This window comes from Montipora capricornis, chromosome 6, assembly GCF_036669925.1.
Source record: "Montipora capricornis isolate CH-2021 chromosome 6, ASM3666992v2, whole genome shotgun sequence".
Classification (NCBI taxonomy): Eukaryota; Metazoa; Cnidaria; class Anthozoa; order Scleractinia; family Acroporidae; genus Montipora; species Montipora capricornis.
Window position 1 is genome coordinate 66,847,389 of NC_090888.1, and position 23,646 is coordinate 66,871,034.

The 23,646-nt window shown below is 40.8% G+C and overlaps 1 protein-coding gene across 1 annotated transcript; it reads left to right on the forward strand.

Moving 5' to 3' along the window:
- The first annotated feature begins 209 nt into the window (after positions 1-209).
- On the forward strand, positions 210-22,734 carry LOC138052958 (AT-rich interactive domain-containing protein 1B-like). The gene is made up of 11 exons (XM_068899565.1): positions 210-1,349; positions 10,308-10,610; positions 11,316-11,760; positions 12,239-12,613; positions 13,153-13,359; positions 14,923-15,143; positions 16,104-16,154; positions 16,825-16,906; positions 17,134-17,228; positions 17,832-18,984; positions 20,023-22,734. The coding sequence occupies exons 1-11, from the start codon at positions 411-413 to the stop codon at positions 21,921-21,923; spliced, it is 5,772 nt and encodes a 1,923-aa protein (XP_068755666.1). The 5' UTR covers positions 210-410; the 3' UTR covers positions 21,924-22,734.
- Positions 22,735-23,646: the final 912 nt, after the last annotated feature.

Here is a 23,646-nt window from a genome sequence, read left to right on the forward strand (position 1 = left end):
GTAACCAGTAAAATTGTGAAATCTAAACCGTTGATGAAGACATATATAAGATTACATTATAATACAAAAAAAAAAAGAGTAATGACCCCTGTGATAAGCTAAGGCACTTAAACGAGCGCTGTACGAGGAAACCGTTAGTTTATGTCCCGGCTTCTTGCGTGCGCAGTGTTTATGGCCCTGATGACGTAACGTCCTCGCTCCTGTCATTCAAACACGTGCTGATTATAGATGGCTGCTGGTGTGTGAAAAGCTTTCACCGTCAGCAATCCATAAAGGCGGCATTTTTTTACAACGTTTAACATCGCTAGGCGAGCTACAGCCACACGTGCAAGTCTGCAAAGAATTTCAGATGCTTTGGAATTTTTTCCTTAATCGTTATGGTGTCGTGAAAAGCCTGTGGGCGCTACTGAATGGCGCAAACTGCTCGGGTTGATGCGAGTAACGGTGGTGCAAACAGTCGTCGCCTTCAGCTTACCAATAAGGAGCCTGTATCCAACACGGAACATAGAAATCATCATTTTACGTTTCCACGAGCCGGCAAAGATTTCTTCCTCGACCCGTACATACGAGAGAATGGTTCGAATAGTCCTGTAGCTTCTCAAAACCAAGGTATTTTGGAAGAGCTACGTGATTATATTCGAGGTTCGGAACATTATCCCGCGGATAACAATAATAAGGGAAATTCCGTACCCAACAAAATGGCGACGTCGAGTACGAGTGGTTCAAACCAAGCAACGGTTAACGCTAACGGATTTGAAATGACCATGAATTCAACTCCCGGACTAGCAAACAAGTCTAGAGCAGCTACAACTTTAGGATCTGCTCATCTAAACAATCAACTTTCATCAATTCTCGGCCCAGGAAGTTCTGCTGTGAACGCGGTCGTATCGTCTAGAAATCTCTCTCAATCGAACTCTAATCCCACAAATTTAAAACTTTTGGCGACAAATCAACCTTCTGTAACACCCCAAGACCGGTTCAATCGGTATAACCCTCGACAGGAAATGCTACTCCACGGCTTTCGCGAAGTTCCCATCGCACCTAGAGCGCCGAACGTATCAGAACAATATGGCTCCCAGCAAGGCTTTGTTTCTGCTCAGAGTGAAAATCAGCAAAAAAGGGGGTTGAATCCCCAAACGCCGAGCCCTTATTCGCCAGCTTATTACGGCCAGGACTCGAGCACGTCGCAGACTGGCCAAAGAACGGTTAATTCGCAGCCAGATGATAGAAATATGATTACAAACCAGCAGTTTCAGTGGCAGAATCGGCTGCAGACGTCGAACCATTGTTCATCAAATTTACCAACAAATAGTTCTCCTGGCCCGCCGATGGGCCGCACACAATTGCAGGTAAGAGCAGATTATAACCATTAACGGATTGTTTACATTTATTGGTATTTTAAGGCGTTCGTAGTTTCATTTGTGGAGAGATTGTTGGCTAACTATTCCTACGGTTACAAGCAGACATACGCTTGAAATATTTATCGGCCGAATATTCATAATGGCGGAGTCGAATTAAGCGTTGGGGTGATCGAATTTCACAAGCACGCTAAAAGCAGTGCGAAGCGAGTTGTAGCGTTGCTAAAGGAAAAAAAATCTCTTCGTGAACGTACAACTTGATGCCCGGTAAGATACTTTTTGTGTACAGTTTTCAATAGAATTTAAACCTGGATAACCACCTGTGTAATTTATCTACCAGTTTGTCTGATTGGCTCTGGCGGTGACAATTTATAAATAATTGTAGACATTCTTAGACGCAGATCAGTCATTGGCCTTGAAAGGATTAATTTAGGAGACATTTATGGTTGACCTCACATTTCTATAAAAATCTTGGGATTTCTTTCTTTGTCATGGTTATATAATTATTGTGCTAAGTGATTCCATAGTTACTTTTGGTCTGTTTTATTATCGTAAACAGCTTATGAGTCTTATCTCGTTGTTCTTCCAGTGTATTGTTTTAATTTTTAAAATTGGCTAATGTGTTATGCGCTGACATTTGCAGTGCAGCATGCAATTAGCTTGGTGGTTTACTAGATTGGCAATAATATTATTTAATGATGTCTTGTGATTTTGTGTTTTAGTTTTGTGCCTTCAGTTCAAAGTATTGCTAGGGGATTCCTAGAGAGGCAAAATCTTTGCTGTTCAGTTTAGCCTTTGTGGTTTAATGATAATGACCAGCGACACATTGGTGAAAGTGTGTTGTATGGACATGTCATTCCAGTTTTCATTAAAAAAAAAAAGTTGGAGCAGTTTCAGAGAACCTTTTCCATGTGACGAAATTATCTGTTATCAGCTGATGCTAATGAAAATTGCTCAGTCCATCCCTTGGATACTAGATTGAGAAAAATTTGTATCATTTTGAATTTGGCCTGTTAATAACAGTCATTTACAAGTTGCCTTTTTACTTTGGCACATGTACTTAAAAAAATTAGGTGAAACTCTTGTTTTTAAAAAGAAGGGAATTAGACGAGATGTGAAAAAGGAATATTCCTCCTTTCCTCCATTCATGTTTCACAAAAGAAGATACGCTGTGTAACTACATGTAACTGAATCATAAAGGGTTGATGGATAGAATTTTTAGTGTGTGCACACAAAATAATGTTTTGGTGAATAATTGAAAAGGTTGTAAGTGAGGTTTATGCATGGTGAATTTCAGAATTTTCTGGCCATGTAAAACCCAAGTACGTGTATTTCTCCATCCAAAGGCTTCCTGCTTTAGTCTTGTTATGTGATGGTTCATCATCTATACCAGTGGTAAAGAGTTATGTATAAGTTTTAGAGAAAAAACGATTAACTGTTAGTGCTGTGATTGTAAGTGGCCAGCTGGTCTGCCCTAGAGTTTCCATAGTTGTCAACCTTTTGATATCTATACTGACCTTTGTTGATGAGAAAAATTGTCTGGCATTAGACAGAGTAAAATGCACAAGTTTCCACCTGTGAAGTTGCCACAATGGTATATTTCATGGACAAGATGTTTTTGTAAACCTAATGAGTATAAGACCTGACCTGATTCTGGGGGGCAAAACAAGGAATGTTTGAACTCAACTTGACATCAGATCATTGAATTGCTCTATTGTAATAATTATAGAAAAAATTATTACAGTTAATGATTAACATCCCAGTCTCTTGAGCAGTTCCTCGCTCTTGTTAAAGCAGACATTTTTACTGTTCACTTCCTAAACTGCTGGAGCTTGCATCTGTGAGAGAAAACTATGCTACAAACAAAAACCTACTGTGGTTCCACTTTGTGTTTGTACCTTTTTTCTTTAATTTCATAAAACTGTTGCAGGCCGCACTTTTGTTATTATTTTATATTTGAAGGTTACGGAATGAGTCATACTCATTCACCATGTCTATTGCATTTTCTTGATGATGCTTGGGATTAATCATTCCATAACATCGATGTCTTAAATTGCAGTCCGGAAGTTTTTGCCAAAATGCCTCATTACAGCTGCATGCGCACTCAAGAGTCACTTACTGGTGATTGATGTTCCTCGTGGCCCTTGAAATAAGTGCGCTTTGGATAAAGATCATTTTGAACCCACTTTGGTGAATTAAGCAATGACAAATAAGGACTTTCACAAATTTCTCCTTTTTTGTCAATTTAATGTTCATTCCTTTTAGCTACATTGTAAATTTCTTTAAGAATACAATTAGCATCTATTCGTACTAAGACTACCCGTTGAGTTTAAATTCAATTTTTTTTTGTTGAAAACAGGCATTAAAGGGTTTGCCCTAGAATTTTATTTTACTCCAATTGGCCTAATCCTTGACTAGTAATTATCAGGTTTCAAACTTGTTAGCATAGGAAAATAATAACTTGTTTAACAATCAGTTGATCTGAAAAACTGTAAAGTGCTGTAAGTGACAAGACTTGTGAACAGAAAAAATCTTGATAGCAGATCTGGTGTCATCAAGTGTCACTTTTATTTTCATTTTGTTCATTTTGACAAATTGTTTATCTGACTCGTATAGAACTTTTACCAGTACACACATTTTAATGTTTTCTGAAATACTATTGTCTCAGTGGTTGTGTGTTTCACCTGCTATTTTAGTTGTGTTACACACACCGTATGTGGCCCAATATTCTTGAAATGTTATTGCGGTATAACTAACAATTCTTGTGATAGAGTTAATGTACTGTACACTGTACATTAATGGTGACTTTTCAGAGCAAAATTCAGTTTTCAACCTCTGTAATCCTTTGGTACAATTCACATTGTTGTGATTGTGTCTAAAAATATCATAGTGTCAGTTATATTACTTTTGTGATATTGTCACTGGAGGTAGTTGCTCCAATCTAATCTTGTACTCCAGGGTTAATTTTACCCACCTCACTTAATCACCATGGACAGATGCAGCTGCATCTTCACATTGTTTAATGATGCAGTTTAGAAGTTTAACCATTTTACCACTGGAAAAAATAAGCAATTTTAAAATTTACAAAGGAAAATATCACTCTTACAGTGGTTTGGGAAACTACAGGCAAGATTCTCCTTGATATTTGTACTTGCTACAGGTGGATCATACATCACATTTCAGGAGGTAGTTGGTATAATTCTCCATTCAGACTAAGACTCTTTTGTTGTATTGATCATGGTAACGGGAGAAGGTCATAGAAAGAAGTACATACACAAAGTTCAGACATACTGTAGTTTTATGAAATGGATGTTACACCAGGTGCCCAATAAGGGCATTTTCCAAGGTTTTGAGTCTGACTGGAAAAGTTTGAAATCCTTTGTCTTTATTCAGGCTAGACAGAAATGGGTTTATTAACTGGGTTGGTACACGTATGGTAAATTCACCATCTCAAAAACCTTTGAAAACTGATGTTTCAAGGATTAGCCCTTTGTCAGAGGGACATTGGCTTTTCAAATTTCATTTACCATATCAACCCAGTAAATAAAGCCATTTCTGTGTTCCCCACCAACTCAGCACCAGTTTCTTTAGAAACTGCACTCCTTAATCTATTCAGGCTACAGATTTGTTCCTATGACAATTTTAGTGCTTTAAAAGTGCCTTTGCCTGCTGCTTTGTATAGCAAATATGGAAATCATTGGAATCTATTTTTTAGAGTTGTATGAATGGATAACTCCTCCCTCGACATTCAGTATGATCTTCTCCTTGCACTTTCGGAAATGTCATGTGACCCAAAATACTAGCGATAGGCTTTACTCTGAAGTGAATTGTAACTCCCATATTGTCATCGGGGCTGTCTGAGTGAGTGAGTGATTTGTAGGCCTGCAGCAAGTGCATGAACTACAAAACTAATGTACGTTTTTCGTGAATTACAACAATAATTTATTTTTGTTTGCGGCCCACTTGTCTTTTCCATTCTTAATTTTCTTAATGAAAATAGTATGAAAGCTGTTTAAGTACATTATTGACCATAATATTTTTACTCTTAAAGACCGGGTCAACTTCTCTGCCTGCATTAAAAAACATTCAACAGTAGTTTCCTCAATGGAAAGAAAAACAGTAGAAAACTATTTTTATCGCCATCTTTATCATGCGATTGATCAGCAAAAAATGTAGATTTCATCAGCTTGTTTGTGTTGAAATTCCCACGGCAGTGTGCTAAAAAAATTTGCCAGTAATAAGAGAAAGATGAGCTCTTCTGAATTAAACAAAACCTTAAAAAAATCACAACTTAGTTTTCACATTATGTCAAAATCTTTTAGTCATCGAGTGCAAGTGTACGTTCGGCAACACTACTTCAATTTTGCTGATTGGTAAACATGTACATTATATTGGCTAGTTCGTGTCCACTGATTTCACTGATAGCATCTTTCTTCTCTTGTAATTTATTCATGCAATTTGTCGCTCCACTTTTCTTTCAAAAAATTATATCTGTATGAAAAATTAAGAAGCGGAAGCGGCCTGTGTAGGTCTGTTGGAAGCGTACTTGAATTTCAACAAATGATCCCCAAAATCGGCAAGAATTTGTGACGCGCCAGTTAGATTTTAACTGCTCAAACAAAGTGCAAATGAAACGCTTGAAAGAACTACTGCGAGCAAGATTCGGGTTTAACCTGAAGATGCAAGCAAACAGCTCCTTTGGGAGCCACCAATTCTAACCAGGAAGTTCTCCCGAACAGTGTGGTATTTTCTTGCACGTAGTGGAGAAATCAGTGTTGAAGTGATTGGTCGTAAACGACATTGTAAGCAGCTGTGTGGAGGAATGGAGATTCCATTCCAGTTAGATTTTAACAGCTCAAACAAAGTGCAAATGAAATGCTTGAAAGAACTACTTGCGCACAAGATCCGGGTTTAGAACCTGAAGATGCAAGAAAACGGCTCCTTTGGGAGCCATCATTTCTAACCACCGAAAGCAGTGATCAATAACAGGTTTCAATATGTTTCATCATTAGTTACTAAAGGTTTTCGGTTCAATTTGTGACCCCCACAAGCCAGTTTACTCCCTCTGAAAGCAATGGCCTCATGGATAAGCCGCACCCGCGATTTTGGCCCAAAACTTAAGCAAAAATGTGTGGTTTATACACAAGTCTTTACGGTACTAAACCCAGAAAGATTCAAGAAAATAAACGGGAGTCAAGAAACATTGGCTTCAAGGCTGACATGTTGATCATTTTCAAGTTCCCTTACCACTTCTTTTTTACCACAAGTTTGAGCGTGCACTCTGAGCGTCTGACAGCTTTCTACGACAAAAATTCACTGAAGTTAAGCCCTGTCCGGCAGGGTTAGTATTTGGATGGGCAACCTCAAAATATACGACTTGCTATCAGAAACATAGGACCAAAAATTCTATTTCAACACTCAAAATTGCGAACTAAGTAAGGTACAGATTTTGTTAACCAGCCTTATGCAAAACAATTATTGATGCAAAAGTAAATAAATAATGATGCACAGTTGTAAGGAAGAGCAACAGGAGGTTTTTGGGAAGTGTTGATCGAGAATTAAAAAAATTGCCATCAGCAACAAAATTTGTGAAATGAAAACAACATAAAGTTTGTGCAGTGAGTATAAAAAGTTACCATCAGACTTGTAGCACGATACACATGTACATTAGTGGTTGCTCAAATATATTTTCCAATATCTTTGCAAGCTAATGACGATTTTCGTTCAAATTTTCTACCTTACTTGAACAGGGATTGTTGTTAAGTGATATGTTAAAAAATTATCATTTCGAAGAACATAAGAACAAAAAAATCTTCAAAATGCAAGAAAATAGTTTCAAAATCAGCGTGTAACGCGTAACAGCTAATTTGCATGAAATAGTTAAAAAAGTAAAATTTCACCCTCAATGCAATCTATGTAAGAAAATTCAACAGAGCAGAAATATTAAATAGGAAAAAATGACACTACACGCAAAATTAGAGTTCTCCACATTTATTTTTCAAATAAAGAGAGTTATAATTCTAAGGACGGTTGCCCTTTAGTGCTACGTTCAATTTTGCTAAATATTGTACTTTTGGCTACACAAATTGCGAAAAAAGTGACACTAATTTCAGCTGCCACTGGTGATCAAGTTGCCTTGGGTGTTACTAACAACTGTTTGCTGTGACCATAGTTTCTGCAAAGTCAAATTTTCTCTCTCCTAGACAAGGTTATTTATCACCAGGTAATTCCACCGTTTTGGAGGTAGAAACTGCTTTATTAGTCATCAGCATGGAATCTCCATTCCTCCACACTGCTGCTTACAGTGTCGTTTACAACCGATCACCTCAACACTGATTTCTCCACTACGTGCAAGAAAATACCACACTATTTGGGAGAACTCGCGAAGCAAATAACCGACTGTTTCATTGCGTTTTTCTCCGATCGATGGCTTCCATACATCTTGATAAACATGATAACCACCCACAGCTGATGCCAAAGCAAACGTTTATATGTCCAGACTTCCCTCATTAAATGACTGCGTGGTTACCAAGCAAACGTTTTGCATCATTCTCCTGCGCGTTTTTGTGCAAATTCTATCGTTTTCATTTCAATTGTGGGCCTTAGCAATGAAGATAACTGTTGTCATTCACAGGGAATAGGGAAATTGATTAAAAAGAAGCTTTTAAAAGGTATTTTCAGAGTTGATTAACTTATTAATGTCGCTGCAAATACAAACATTAGATTTCGTGTGAACAAACAACCAACTTTTTTTTACAAGAGTGCTTTTTTGGAGTTTCTTATTGATTATTTTTTTCCAAAATCGTGTTTGAAAGTAGGGGGTGCAGCTTATATACAAGTGGGGCCTATACACAATTCTTCACAGTATTTTACTAGTAACTACAAGTCTTCTCAGGGGGCTATTTACCAAAGACATCTATCATGGCAATATAATGATTTACGATACCAAAACAATATCATGTACTATAAGAGCTACATATAATGCCCTCGAAAACAAGATGCAGCTCAGTTGACAATTATGGAATGAAGCCCTGTGTCAAGTTACTGCACTACGACACGCACTCAGTTTCCGAAACCAGGGCCAGTGTTTGTCAATGACATTGTTACTGTTTGCTTACTTGTTTTTATGCAAAGAACATTCCACCAATGGTAGACAACCGACAGGGATGATTAGTAAAATGATTTCTGCATGGCATGAAAAATTGGATTTACACCATGTCAAATGAACAGTCAAGTGCAAGAATAAGACCATTTTGTTTAGCTGCTGTTCTATGTCACGTGTCAAATACATCTCCAATGTGCTTAGGTGGTAAATGCGGCTTTATGACTGTATTAATTCTAGTGTCATAGGAAAAGAGGGAAAGCAAAGGAACTTTAAGTGTCTAGTCTTCTAGCGCTGGAGCACTGATTGGGGACATTGAAACTGAAAACAACAAATTAGTGCAAATTAAGTTAAATGTTGGTTTTTGAGGTCTTAGTCATTGGACATGCATGTGGAAAACATTTGACCTACCTTGTGGTGAAGTCAAAGGCAATCTCCTATTTGACATACCCTTGAGGACCTATTGAAAGTGCTGTTCAGAATCCTCTTTCGCTGAAAACCATTGACAAATAACATTTGCTGGCATTAAAGTAAAGTCCAAAAAAGTCAACAAAATTGACAAATACCATTGACAAACAACATTTGCTGGCATTAAAGTAAAGTCCAAAAAAGTCAACAAATTGACAAATACCATTGACAAATAACATTTGCTGGCATTAAAGTGAAGTCCAAAAAAGTCAACAAACTTGGTGGTCATCAGTCGCAAGAGACATGGGTTTACACATACCGTAAACATCGGCGTATAAGCCACACCTTTTTGCTCAAAATTTTCGGATCAAATCGGGGATGCGGCTTATCTGCGAGAACATCTAGACACCATGCCGTAAATTTGCATAATTAACAAGTTTAGCGAAAATTCTTAAGTCTGTATAAAAATTATAGACCTGTGCAGCAAATTAATAAGAACTTCATAAAACAATACCACATTACGCATTGATCATTGCTTTTGCGTTTGGTGGCTCCTAAAAGAGCCGTTTTTGTTTGAGCTTACACAATGACTAAACCTTCTTTGTTAAAAGATCTTTAAACCGGTTTAACGTTGCCTTTGTTGAGCAGGTGAACTTCACTCAGCAGGGAATCTCCATTCCACCACAAAGTTGTTTACAATGACGACACTTCGACAGAAATTGATCCACCTTGAGTGAGAATGCCTGGTTACTAAGCTAAAACGAACCAAAACGTTCGTCAGGTGTTGTTGCAAGGAAATTCTAATGAGAAATGGACAGGAATGAAAAATACTGGATTAAAAATGCCAGAGAAAGATCAAATTTATGTCCTAGTCGGATTTTCATACCATTAAAAAGTCAAAACTATAGGTAAGAGTTTTAGTATTTTTTGTTTTAAATGTTGGTGCGTTAATGGGCGGGTTGACGCGTGCAAGAAACTTGAAGAAACAATGTATGTACATGCAAGACATCTTTCTGCGGACTCCACTTTTGATTTATTTCAATATCTTTCAAATTTTTTTCCAAAATTTAAGTTGCCAAACTCAGGGTGCGGCTTATCTGCGAGTGTGGCTTATACGCCAGTGTTTACGGTATTCTCCATCAGATTTCACGAACTTCAAAGGAATTTGTAATGTCAAGATGGGAAACGACTTGTGCCTGGCCAGTTCAAACTGGGTCGTATGAGTACAAGTGTAACCTCATTAATTTTATGGCCGGATCCATTTTGTGTGAAAGTAGTGATAGTGTAGCTACATCAATTTTCTATGTTGTAGTGTAACTACATTATCTCCGTGGGACAGTTCACTTTTGGGTCAAATGAGTGCTAGTGAAGACTAATCAGTAATTGTATGGGTCAAATGAGTGCTAAAGTATATACAATGATTTGCTAATTTTCAACAGTCAGGAATTCCACAACAGCAGTCCCCTTACATGATGATGGGCAACTCTCAGCAGCAGTCGCAATCCCAACAAACTCCACCTCCGTCATATCCACCATACATGATGCAGCAAGGAGGCATGAAGGCAGCAGGTATGCCGCCGCAATCACAACAGTACTATGGGAGCATGGCCATGGGACGGCCAACAGTGGGACAGCCAAATCTTGCTGGACAGGTGGCACAGAGAATGGGAGGTCAAATGCCAAAGCCCTCGCAGGATTACAGTGGATTTCAACAGCAACAAATGCAGCATCGATATCCTCAGGTAGCTGCACGAGAATTGTTATTTTGTTACTTCTTATAAAGCCTTCTTATAATGTCACTTGCATTATTTGGCCATCCGCTGAGTATAATACATGTACCTTATGTAGTATAAGATATGCGAGGATTTCTTTACCCAACATGATAAACCACCAAGGAGAGAGCAACACAAAACATTGGATTCTTTTTTTATAAACAGTGCCTTACCATTCCCACTAGTGGCTTATCCTTTCCACGCACATAAGAAGACTGGAAAGTATAATCTTTTGACTGTTGTAGGACAGAACTTTCTTTAGCCAGAAAGGGAATTTGTTTTCAATGAAAAGGTTACGAGGAAATTTTGTTTGCGAATTTTGCCTAATTAGCATAAGCTCCTAAGTTGTTTTTAAATCAGGCCTCCAAGAAATCAGCTATGACTATTATTATGTTATTATATTTATTATCTATTGTTATTGTTATTGTTATTGTTATTGTTATTATTATTATTATTATTATATTATTATTATTATTATTGAATGTGTAAGCTTAAAATTGGGGTCTAAATATGTTTACTGAGATGCCTTCATATGTATCCCATTCACTCCTAGAGAAGCCCCCAGTGACAAGTAGAATTGTCTTGTCTCTCAGGGATCAGAGACCGGAACAAACAATGACGAGGACAGTATGTCTGTTCCCTTTTAATGTGATATCTGCAAAACTTGCATTTTAGCCTCAGTTTCCACAGCAAATGCAATTCATGACTCAACCACAGCCAAGGCAACAACAACAACAGCAGCAGTCATACCCACAACCACCAACCGGAATGCCGAGAATGCCATCTTCACATCCGCAGCCCATCCTGCCAAAACCAGCCTCTGGCGACATGTTTGGAAGGTATTCCACTAACAATACAAGTGAGAATTTACCAGGACAAGAATTTGGTTCAAGTAGGATGGCAGAGCATCCACAGCATGCCATGCCATCGACACCCGCATCTTATGGCAACCCACCTCTTGGAAGGATGGGTTCATCTTCAGAAATGCTTAGCAAATACGGAAGCACCCAAGGTGGATACTCACGGGGCAACCCACCACCGTTCCCTGGTTCCATTCATGCAAGGCACACTCCTTCTCCAAATGTTACTCTAGGATCACCGTTGCGGAATGTCCCCGATGGTATGTAAATGTCACAACCAAAGGCAAAAATTAGTGATCATTTTGTTATCCTTTACGGAAGAAAGGCGATTGCGGGTGAAACCTAGTTATCGTATCTGTTACAATGGAGTTACAAGGAGTATGTTATGTATATACTCAAAGATTGAGTCCTGGGATTGAAAGTTGAATTATACTGTATGCTTTAGTAATGTCTGATCAATGCAGTGTATCGAGTCGAAATGGTGATTTGAAAGAACACTTACCCAAAGCAAGAAACGTTTGTATGTTTGTTCTTTTGGATGTCATTTCCTTTTGTGATTTTGCTATGGGAACTGAGTTTAGTTCATATTGTGGTTGTTGTTTTGTGAATGGAATGGTTTGCTGCTGCTGTACCTGCTGCTCTTTTGAGTGACCAAACTTACAGTACTTTAGTACTGTGGATTTGCTTTTTTCAGTGAACTATTTATTAAATTTTAGTGTCAACATCTTTCATTTCAAGGGACATCACCGTCTGTTGGCATGCCTAATTTTGGACAAGATAGCCCCACTTCAACAGGAAGCATGCCAACCTATCCTCCTGGAAAACTTGCTCCACCATTCGTTATGCCAGCTAACCAGATGTCAGCAACAAATAGCAGCCTACCATCAGTCAGTGTAGGAGGCTCAGGTTTAGGAGGACCAGGCGCTGCTGCTGTAGCAGGGGTGCTTGAAGGTGTTAATTCTGGGGCAAGATTTCCCAGTCCTGCCCAGGTTTCAGGGTCACCTTATGTTAGTCCTCAGGAGATGATCATGGGAAGTAAGGTGTCAGAAAACACAACTCCTTCAGGAATGTCACCAATGCAGTTGGGATCCATGATGGGAAATGTGCAAACAGGTTTGAAATTGTTTGGTGACAAAGTAATGTAACAACTGCAATCAGTGACACATTCAATGTGAATGGGAGGTTTTGCTGGGTATTGTCAATGGTGAGCCAGTGTTAATCTTGTACATAATTATTTGATGCAAATATTGTATCAAACTTGTGAAATTAATAAATATAATACTACATGTAGCACAGTAGGTTGACTACAGTAGCTTGAACTCTGTATGCAAATTATATAATAGTTTTTCTTTATTATTTCGATACACAACACTAATATTATAATGCTAACGCTATCATTTGAACTATAATGTACACTGTGTATACGATTTACAGTAGGTGTGAACTAATTTTCTGACTACATTTACCACAATCTTTCCTTGGTTGTAGAGCAGCAAAAGCTAGGATTAAAGTTTTCAGACGCAGCTCAAGGCCTCACTCAAACAGTTTATTCTTTTATTATTTGTCTGCATAGATGTCTCCTTGCAATAATTATTGATCTTTGTTGTAGCTTTCACATAAAAAATTAATGACACTCCTTGATGACTTTGTAGGACGTGTGCCATCACCTACACTGAATGAATTGCCGACAGCAGAGGATGTTGAAGCAATGATTGAATCTATGAGGGCAGGAGAGACATCACTGCCTACGGACAATGGTGAACAGCCCCCATTGCAAGGATCTGCTCCACCGTCAGTGAGCTCATTACCACCTACAATGGAATCGTCTCCTTCACGGCAACAAGTGTCTACTGCCCATGGTATGCTCAAAATTTGTGAACTTACAAAGTGACCAGGCTGAGCTTCAATATGGCTCAATGTAGCAGTAGAGGACTTGGGGGAATGCAAGACAGTTGTGTGTCTTGGGTTTTCATAACTGTTGAGAATTCTCCCAACTCCCCAAGTGTTTAGATGAGGCTATGTAAACAAGGAAGAAGTCCTGTATTGCTTTTATAAAATATTTCTCAAAATAAGACAACATAGTGAAGGAAAATGCTGGTTTTTTTACTTCTTGATTGAAACAGATTTTCTTGATACATGCTCTTGTTTCCTACCAGCCAATCAAAATGTGCATCTGACAACACCTAACCAATCAAAATTTGTGATGTCACAGCCGTGTTTACATACTCTCATCTAAAACACAGCTATTGACCAATGAGAGTGCACGTACTATCCTAATTATTTTCTAATTTTTAGTGGAGCACTGCACTGATATCGCAAAGGTTATGGGTACAAGTTCCATTCAAACCTAAATTTTTCAGGCTTTCTTTTCATTATTAATGACTTTATAACCGAGAGTGAGGTCCTTACAGCAAAATCTCAAACTGAGGCCTTGCCGCATTGACTGAGCGACAGCACAGTCAATACAGCTAGGTCAAGGCTTGAGATTTTGCTGTAACGCCCAAATGGTCAAGGCTTTAAATTGTTTATTATATGGCTAACAGAACGTTTCTAAAGAAGAACAAACTAATTTGCTTAATCCATAATTGGCCATTCGGTGTTACGGTAGAATAATGCCATAGTGTTTAGCTGCTCTTAGCCAATCAGAGCATGCGTTATATTGGCCAGAAACACTAGCCATACACACTATGTAATAATGGCAAAATAATAGTCATCATTGCAACTATAAAAATTCTTAAAAACTTTTCCCAACTTGTGAAGGGCCACTGGCTGACAAATTAGAAGTAAAATTAAAGTCTTTTTACAAGCCGAGTAGCCCATCAGAGCAGGAGCTTATCCCGCTTTCTGTGGCATGAAGCGACTAGGAGTATTTTTTTTACTCCCCCCTGGATGGGATGCCAGTCCATCGCAGGGTTACCCCGAGCATTTTGCCGGTGCCCAGTTATACACCTGGGTGGGAGTAAAGTGTCTTGCCCACGAACACAACACAATGTCCCCGGCCAGGACCCGAACCCGGACCACTCGATCCGGAGTCGAGCACACTAACCACGAGGCCACCATGCCTCCCACGACTGGTTAATTACAGGTAGTATTATCCAGACCAACTCCAGTTAGTGGTGAGTGCAGGACCGAAATCATGGACCTTGCCACCCTAACTACTTGGTAATGCAATATATACGTTCTTTTTTTTTGGGGGGTGGGGGGGGGGGGGTTCATACATGTCATTTACTCTGGGGACTGTATCATGCTTCAGTGAACTGGATATCCATTATTTTAATGCAAATAACACCCAAAATGAACTGCATTATGGGATTTGTGAAAATAGCGAATTATCCATAATTAGTTGACTGACTGACTCATTGATAAATCGCTTTATCGCTTTCAATTTACTTCCCCCCCCCCTCCCCCCCTTATCTTTGCAGGTCAAAACAGCAGTGGTGAGACCCAACAGCACAGCAGCAACTCCAACCTTGACATGTCTGCTATGATGAAAGAGGACCAGTCAGGGTCACCTCAAACTTCACCTCTGTCCACATTCTCTGGCCTTTCTCCTGGGGTTTCTCCGTCAGGCGTGTCCATCACATCATCATTCGATGATCTGGATGAAATCAATCCGTCGTTGCCCAACAATCCCATCTCTATGGTAAGACTTTCATACAGCCCTTTAAATCCAAAACTCCTAGGGGTTTCAGTAACGTTTGAAGTAGATGCCTGGGCTGATCAATGTACATGTAAGCGGCGGTCACTCCTGTCTTTTACGAGGGTTTGAGTGAAAATCAAGGCAGAGTGGCCGGCGTTGAGGGACAACATTTCTAACAACATACACGGCGGTATAGTCTTCAAATGAAACCCCTGAACTCCACTTGAGAGGATCTTGTTGCGGAATGATAACTCACCAAGGGATTTTCAAGTTGAAATTACGACCAATGATTTTCAGTTACTGTATGTCCAAAAATGCCCGTAATTATATTTGCGCCCACTTGCTACCTGTCTGCAACAATAAGTAAGTTTGTAGGGGGTTATAGTTATTTTTTGGTGAGGGTAAATTTTATGCTGCTGCTTATTTTATATTTGAGGACTGGAGGGTGGGGGACAATTTGTGAGGTTGATTGGTCTGTATTCTCAGATGCGAGTAATAGGGAGTTTTAGCAAAGACGACGGCTACAGCAACGAAAACGTTAGTCCAAAATATAACTTTGCGCTATCGCAAGTATTTCGCGATTAATCCGTTTTGTTCACATGGTACAATACAGGCGAACTATGCTGTAAATGGATGGGTACGAACGGTTTTAAAGTCAAAACTGAAAATGACTTTTTCATTGTTATATGCTCACGTTGTCGTCAAAACCTAAAATTTGGTGATTTCACGTTGTTGTTTTGTGGAGTACGGCAAAGAAATGCACGGAAATTCGTGTTGCACGTGCAGCACGAGCATTTTTCCTTTTTCAACCAATAATATTATTGCTTTGTGGCGTTGCCGTAGCCGTACCCGTCGTCTTTGCTAAAACTCCCTAGTGTTGAAGCTCGTGAGAAGAGCAAGGGGGACACATTAATCACTGCATTTCTGGGCAGTATCTGATGTTTTTACTTGTTTTTGTTGTAGTCCTCCTATCAGTTCCCATCATCAAGAGAACCCCAACAGCAGTATGAAAAGGCAAGTGTCATCCTTCCCTTTTTCTATTTTTCCACTTTGGAAGGGGCACCAAGAAAGAAACGTAATGACCAGTATGTACAAACGTGTTCTGGGTGCGCGTGGTCCGGTGGCATAAGATGCAGGTGTGGTTGCACCACAGTTAACCTCCCTCACCCACTTACTGTTGGCTGCATTTGTTTTCTGTCCCAAATTCAATTTTACTATGCTTTGCACCGGTGGCTCAGTTGGTTAAGCATCGGGCTGCCATGCGGGAGTTCGACTCCCGGCCGGACCTACTCTGACTGTAAACCGGAGGTCCCGTCTCGTAGCCCTTGTTGGAAACCAAATAGTATGGGAAGTTAAAGAACCCACTCACTTCTCGAAAAGAGTAGGGGTTTTTCCGTAAATCGACTCCCAGCAAATTACATGTGCTTCTTAGGAACTTCACGAAAGCCACTTGTGTGTTTGAAAGCTCACTAATGATAATTACAGAGAATGATTTTTTCTACCAGTTAAAGTTCTTACCATGTTGAGTTTGATTGAGTGTTTTCAAGAGTTGTAGAATTGAGTTCCCGTGATAAAAGGAAAGAGCGCTTACGCTTTAAAAAAAGGCAGTTACACTTACATATTTTTCTTTTTCATGCTACTCGAATACAACGTTTCTTGTTTTCTGTTACTCTTCATCTTTTAGTTCTCCAAGTTGTATGAAGTTTCTGATGAACTGGAGAGGAAAGAGTTTCTCGACAAATATCAGGCATTTATGAACAGCCAAGGTATTGTTAAAGAGACTATCGTATTATGTTCGGATTCTTTCATTTGTGTTCATGGTATTCAGTAGAAATAAAATTAATGTAATAAATAAAACCATGAGAACCGCCAGGATGTCGGCCAGGATGGTCTCGAAACTCGAATGGCAATTTATCACTAGTCCACGAATTGGAATGCATGAGGCAATTTCAACTCATCACTCAAATTGGTATTTGTCTTGTCTGTCTCTTAGGTACCCAGATCACGCAGGTTCCAGCATTTCAAAGGCAGCCTCTCGACCTTTACAAGTTTTACACGGCTGTCAGGGAAAGAGGCGGCGTACAGGAAGTAAGTTACCTGTCCTTACCATTTTCCCTCCCCCTCCCCCTCCCCCTCCCCCCTCCCCTACCCAAATCTTCTTGCTCAGCACTGTTCTCTCTATTTACAGCCGTCAGCATTGATCCATGGTTCCCTCCTTTTTCCCCCGCCGTCTTCACCAGATTGACGTTATCCCACGCATTTTCGGCATCTCCACCCTTTCCTACCATTGGTAATTTGGTATAGATCCTTTTTGCAGCTTTGTGCTTAGTTACGTGGCCTTTAAATGAAAGCGAGGCTGTAGTTGACCTTGTTGTAATACAGACCTCCCTGCTGTTCTTATGTTAATTATTTTATTCTCATGCTAATTATTTGGAATTTACATAAGAAAAGCACAGTGAGGTTTCTATCAAAGCAAGGTCAACTCCAGCCTCACTTTCATTCATAGGCCAGGTCACTAAGCACACAACTGTGAAGTGGTCTATTGTTTCCTGTTTTTCCAGCACTCTGTTGATCAAATTCTGTTCCCGATGCCCTGTGTCTTCACTTGATATTTGCCGTTTAGGAAGCATTACTTGTTATCTTTCACACGTGCTTTTTTGGTCAGTGAGACTCAATGAAATTTATTTTTAGGTGGTCAGAAGAAAATTATGGCAAGATGTTTTGGAGGAGCTAAACCTGCCAACAGACTCGCCGAGTATTGTGAATGTTCTTCGAATCCAGTACTCCCGATATCTATTGTCTTACGAAATGAAACACACCAAAACTAATTCCCTCGACGACATCAAGATAAACTTGCTAGAAGGATCAGGTATACCGCCTCCAAATGCGACCGTGACATGTTCAGAGGCAATAATACCAACCAGTAGTCTTACACAGAGTCAGAGACCAGCCGACGCTTCTTCTGTTCATGCATCCCACGGTTCAATGAAAATAGAGTCTTCAGCGGGCCTACCCGCGGGCTATAATTCAAGGGATGGATTTGCGGAACCCGGCTTCGACAACAGTAATTTATTTCCCGATTTAAGGGACGTGACTGGCAATTTCCAGTTGAATCAATCGACTTCATCGAATACCTTTGGAATGCCTCAATACCCGTATAGTGGGGATAACAGAAGACATAGCGTGCCAAATCTACCACAGGGAGCGCTCCCTTCGTACATGATGTCGCAGCGTAACATGTACCCCAATCCGTCATCGATGTCGCCATTCTTTCAGCAGTCCAGCTCACAGACAGGACATCCACCAGCCGCCAACTACCATCATTCGCAGTACCAGCAACGTGCAAGCCCATCGTTTATGGGACCTCCCTCGTCACCTCACTCCATGATACCCAATGCAAGTTCCCAAGAGAAAGTACACCCGTCATGGGGCTCACAATACAGCCCTTCGACCGAACCAGAGCACATGGTTGATTATCCTCCTGGGGCCCATAGCCTAAGAAGCCCTCGTTTGTCCAGTAGCCATCAACCTCAGTTTCCTCCGGCTCCACCATATGGTTCTTACCCAAGTCGCCAGCAGGGCCCGTATTCAGCGGCCACTCCACCTTATCGTCCCATTGCTTCGCCGTCTCCCTCTTCGAGGCAGCAGGCTATGGCGCAATCAATGCAGGCCGCACAAAAGGCGAAGTATCAGCATCAACAACAACTACAGTCTCAGCAACAACAGCAGCAGCCTCAAGCTCATACTGCTGCTATCAAAAGAGATGCAACATTCCCACCTGATTGCGTGGAGGCTTCAAGACCAGTGTTTACCAAGAAACGCAAGCTTACGTCCCGTGACTTAGGTACGTTGAAATGTATTTTACTCTACCGACGAAAACCCTCGGTATTGAGAAAATCTGTCCGATGTCTTGAGAACCACATATGGCCGTCGTCCCCGACCTCATTTTCAGGCAAAACAGAGCAACATGGGCCGGTTATTTAGTGTACACAAGACTCGTTGTTACATACCTACACTTTCACTTAACAAAACGGGCACTGTAATTGGTTGATTCTTGCACACGTGCTCCTAATCAAATTCAAATGTATCCCGACCGGGATACAATTCTGCCAGTTGTTGCCCGCGTTTGTTTGTTTTGCTGCGATTGTTGAAGGGAAAACACTTAATGTCTGGTTTCTCAGGAAACTAGTTAGCTTTGTTTTCCCTCGAGACCTGGTGCCTGTTTCTCGAAAGTCCCGAAAACGTTCCGGGCCCGAAAAGCCATTTGTGAAACTGAAAACCGCTTGTTTTGGAAAGCCGATCTTTTAACATGTTTTCAAGGTAACAAAAAGAAAAATGACTGTGAAGTTTGACGACTTCAATCCTCTCCTTTAGTGAGATACAAAGGGAATTGTGACACCCGAAAATGGCCCGTAAAGTTTCGGGACTTTCGAGAAACGGGCCCCTGGCCCCAGTTGTTTAAAAGGTGGATAGCGCTATCCACTGGATAAATTACTGTCCAATGGATAACTCATTTGGTTTTGATAGTTTTTATCTGCTGGATGGTGATTTATCCGGTGGATAGCGTTATCCACCTTTTGAACAACCGAGGCCTGATGTTTCCCTCGGGACCTTAACACCATACATTAAGTGTATGTTAATACCACGTTAAGTGATAGGACAGTTTACCAATCAAACTTAACCCTCCGATTAAGGGAAAAAAAGAAATCCCAGGAAGGTAAGGGGCGACAACAGTGCAAGGGAATTGGAGGAGTTTTAGCCAACGTTCGAAAGCAATCCTCAACTCGTTCGAAACGATGATGACTTAACTTTCTCTTAGAATTAATTGCGGCTGTGGACGTTAACTTAAGTAGTATTTATTAGTGCTCTTTTGCCTTCACAGGCCCCGTGGAAGCTTGGCGAGTCATGATGTCATTAAAATCCGGATTGTTATCCGAGGCGACATGGGCGCTAGATACCCTGAACATCTTGCTATACGACGATAACACCGTCACCTATTTCATGTTGGCTCAGCTGCCGGGTCTCTTGGATAACCTGATCGATCACTTCCGGCGGTATTTGGTCGAGATTTTCGACACCTTTGGCGAGAGTGAAATAGATGTCGGTACAAAGGTAGTGGAGCAACGAAAAGAGGGGGAAAGGGAAGGTGTGAAGGGTTCAAGGCTGGAAGAGGGGCAGCTGGAAATTGAAAGAGTAAACCTCAATGCCAAGCGAAGTTTTACGGCCGTTCTCGTTGGATCCACGTTCGAGTTTAGCAAGGAAGGATTTCAGAGCGGAGCGAGTGATTGGCTCATGGGGGGTGGTGATACTACACTGCATATTCAAACGCATATCGGATCCATGCCAGGCAGGGATTTTGTCGAGAGTAGCGAATTAAAAGGAGTGGAAAGAAGGAATAATACAACAGACATAAAAAAAGAGACTGATAATACACGTTTTTCTGAACTTGAAGAGTCAGAGGCTTTTTGCGAAGACGTGTTTTGTTCCGGAAGGAAGAAGTGCCTCTCTAATTGCGGTGATTTAAAACCTTTTTCGACTTGTCCTGCGTTTAAGGAGGACTTCGATTCTAAAACTGAGGTTAGTGTGAAGAGGGAAGAGTCGTCAACAAAGGCTCTCGAGGCGGAAAAAAGTGGCGACACTTGCGGCAGTCAACAGGAAGAACTGTTCACCAAACGATTAAAAAAAGAACTTGACTTAGACTTTGATTCTGAAACTGAAGATTCTGAATCAGACAGATACATTCAGACAGAAGTTGTTTCTAAAATAAACGTGAAAAGGGACCCTGTTATCGAGGAACAATCTTGCGGCAAAGAAGATGCTCCACTTTGCTTGAGAACTGAGAGCCAAGACGCCGTGTCACGGCGTTGCCTTTGCGTGTCAAACATTCTTCGAGGGCTTTCGTTTGTTCCCGGAAACGACGCCGAGATGTCTCGTCACGCGGGCTTACTGTTAATCGTTGGTCGTCTGTTACTTCTGCATCATCAACACGCCAAGCGTGTCCCTTATCGTCACTCTTATCTCCAAGATGAAGTCGAGTTGGAATGCCCCAGCGATGACAGGCAGGACTGGTGGTGGTACTGCCTGGAAGGATTGCGTGAAAACGCATTGGTGATCACGGCTAACGTGGCAGGCCAGCTTGACATGTCTCTGTACCCTGAGGCCATCAGCGCCCCTCTCCTGGATGGGTTACTGCACTGGTTCGTGTGTCCGTCTGCTGCTGCACAAGACCCAATGCCTACCGCTACTCCGGGTACCTCACTCTCTCCCAGGCAGCTTGCACTTGAGGCTCTGGCCAAGATGAGTATATTGGAGTCAAATGTGGATATGATGCTCTCCTCTCCTCCGTTAACCCGCGTGGAGGAGTTGTATGCCATGTTGGTTCGTCTCGTAGGCGAGAGGGGCAACCCTGTGACCCGTGAACTGGCGCTTGTACTTTTGTCCAACCTTGCGCAAGGAGAGAATTCTTTTGTTGGTTTTGGCGACAGCAAAGCTTGTATATCAATGTTGCTGGAATTCATTGAGGACGCGGCTACCAACATGAGTGCGTATTCCTCAGGAAGCGCCTTGGCGCAGGCGGGATTCCATTCGGAGAACTTTTGCGGCACAAGCGTTGACATGTTACGTAGGGCCGCCTCGACGCTGGTGTGTTTGGCGCGTATTCGCTCGAATCGAGCGCTCTTCCTGCCCTTTCAGCAGCGTGTCTTGCGTTTAGCAATAATGAGGATCCTGGACAATATGATCACCAGTCAGTTGGCGGAGATCCTGTTTTATTTATCGAGGTGAAACGTAGCGAGGCGAGCGAAATACACGCGCGCGCGCAACGTTTGCATGGTTAGCGATTATTTTCATAATGGGCGAGGAATTTATGAGCCATGAGAAAAACAACTTTGCTCTCTAAGAGCAAGGTTCATATTTTTTTGTTTTGTTGACTGGTGTAGCCTTGGCTCAGCCATAAAATAGAAAAGAAAAACTGATTTGATTGGTATTATGTTCATTGGAATTAACAAGATTAGTTACCAGTTAAGAGAGTGGGATAAAATGTACTTGGCTTTTATAAGCGTGTCTTTGCATTTCCTAAACATCACATTCCATAAGTTCGCCTTGACATACCCGCAGTCACGGACACTTAATTTCACGTTAAATTGTGAAACAGTTTGAGTTGTTTCACTTTACTTGACGCGTCGATTAGAATATCGTCTTACTCTAGAAAAATTGTCTTGGATCCTTTTCACTGTGCGACACAAGGTTTCTCAGAAGCGTTCGAATGCTAGTGGTCGGTTTTTTTCGGTTACATTTGTTTCAAATCATTAAATACGTTACTTATCCGTTGTATTATATGTAAAATTTTGACTGTCCATAACATAAGAAGTATTTCTGGGAAAAAGGAATCTTTTTGTAGATTTGACGAAACGAGACAGTTAAATTTTACAGTTTTTGCTATTCCTGTAGAGTACCGAAAGAGAGGCCAGGTAATGTTTGATATAAAAAAAAATACGTGTAAAAAATAGCGCCTCGATAGATGACTATGTTAGGAAGTGTTCCGTCAGGTAGAGTATAAAAGTGGAAAGGAAATATTAAAAATGCCAATTTTTCACATCTGTTTGGGCTTTTACCCTCGCTTAGCATCACCCCAAGATAACTAAAGGCGCTGTTACACTGAAATGTTTCGCGCAACTTGTCTGGCAATGTTTTGGCGATATTGTGGCGGGACAAGTTGGATGAAACATTCCACACTATAGCATACCCTGCAACGGCCAAAATCGTTGCGACACAACTTGCAAGAGCCGTTACCGAAAGTAGAATTAGGTTCTACTTTTCGTGCAACTTGTCTCGCAACGATTTTGGGCGTTGCGTGGGTTTTTACACTGTGAAATGTTTTGTGCAACTGCTCCCGTCACAGTGTCGCCAAAACATTGCGAGACAAGTTGCACGAAACATTTCATGGTGCAACATGGCCTTAAGGACGCTTTCCATCTGACAGAACTGACCGGCCGAATCGAAGGACTCTCTCTCCAACACACTTCGAGAATGACATACTTCTTTGAGCTATTCTGAGTATTTCATGATTATTCCATTTTGTTTACATTGTACAACATGGGTGAAGTGTCCTATAACAGGATTAGTACGGCCGAATTTGATGTAAAGAGTAAGACTGAAAGATTCACTGTAGTTTGTCCACGTTGTCGTCAAAACCTTAAATTTGGTAATTTCATAGTAGTTTTGACGAGTACATTGACGAGTACGGGAGAGAAATGTTAAAAAATGCGTGCCGCACGTGCAACGCGATCTTTTTAGTTCTTTTAACCAATAATATTACTGCTTTTTGGCGTTGTCGTTGCCGTAGCCGTCGTCGTTTCTTAAAGCGCCACTATGATCAAATTTTTACCTCACGATTTGTTAGGCGTATCACAAAGAATTCCATGAAAGAATGAAAATGCCGTTTACCGTTTGCAAATACCTGCATTCGTTCCAGAGATTTTAAGTTTGAGAAATGTGTAAAATATGC

What these genes read in the sequence shown, in the direction of transcription:
- LOC138052958 (XM_068899565.1), top strand. Translation starts at nt 411, where the DNA reads ATGGCGCAAACTGCTCGGGTTGATGCGAGTAACGGTGGTGCAAACAGT. An exon ending in CCAACAATCCCATCTCTATG is followed by an intron (nt 15,144 to 16,103) that starts GTAAGACTTTCA and finishes TTTTTGTTGTAG; the next exon opens with TCCTCCTATCAGTTCCCATC. An exon ending in GCTTACGTCCCGTGACTTAG is followed by an intron (nt 18,985 to 20,022) that starts GTACGTTGAAAT and finishes TTGCCTTCACAG; the next exon opens with GCCCCGTGGAAGCTTGGCGA.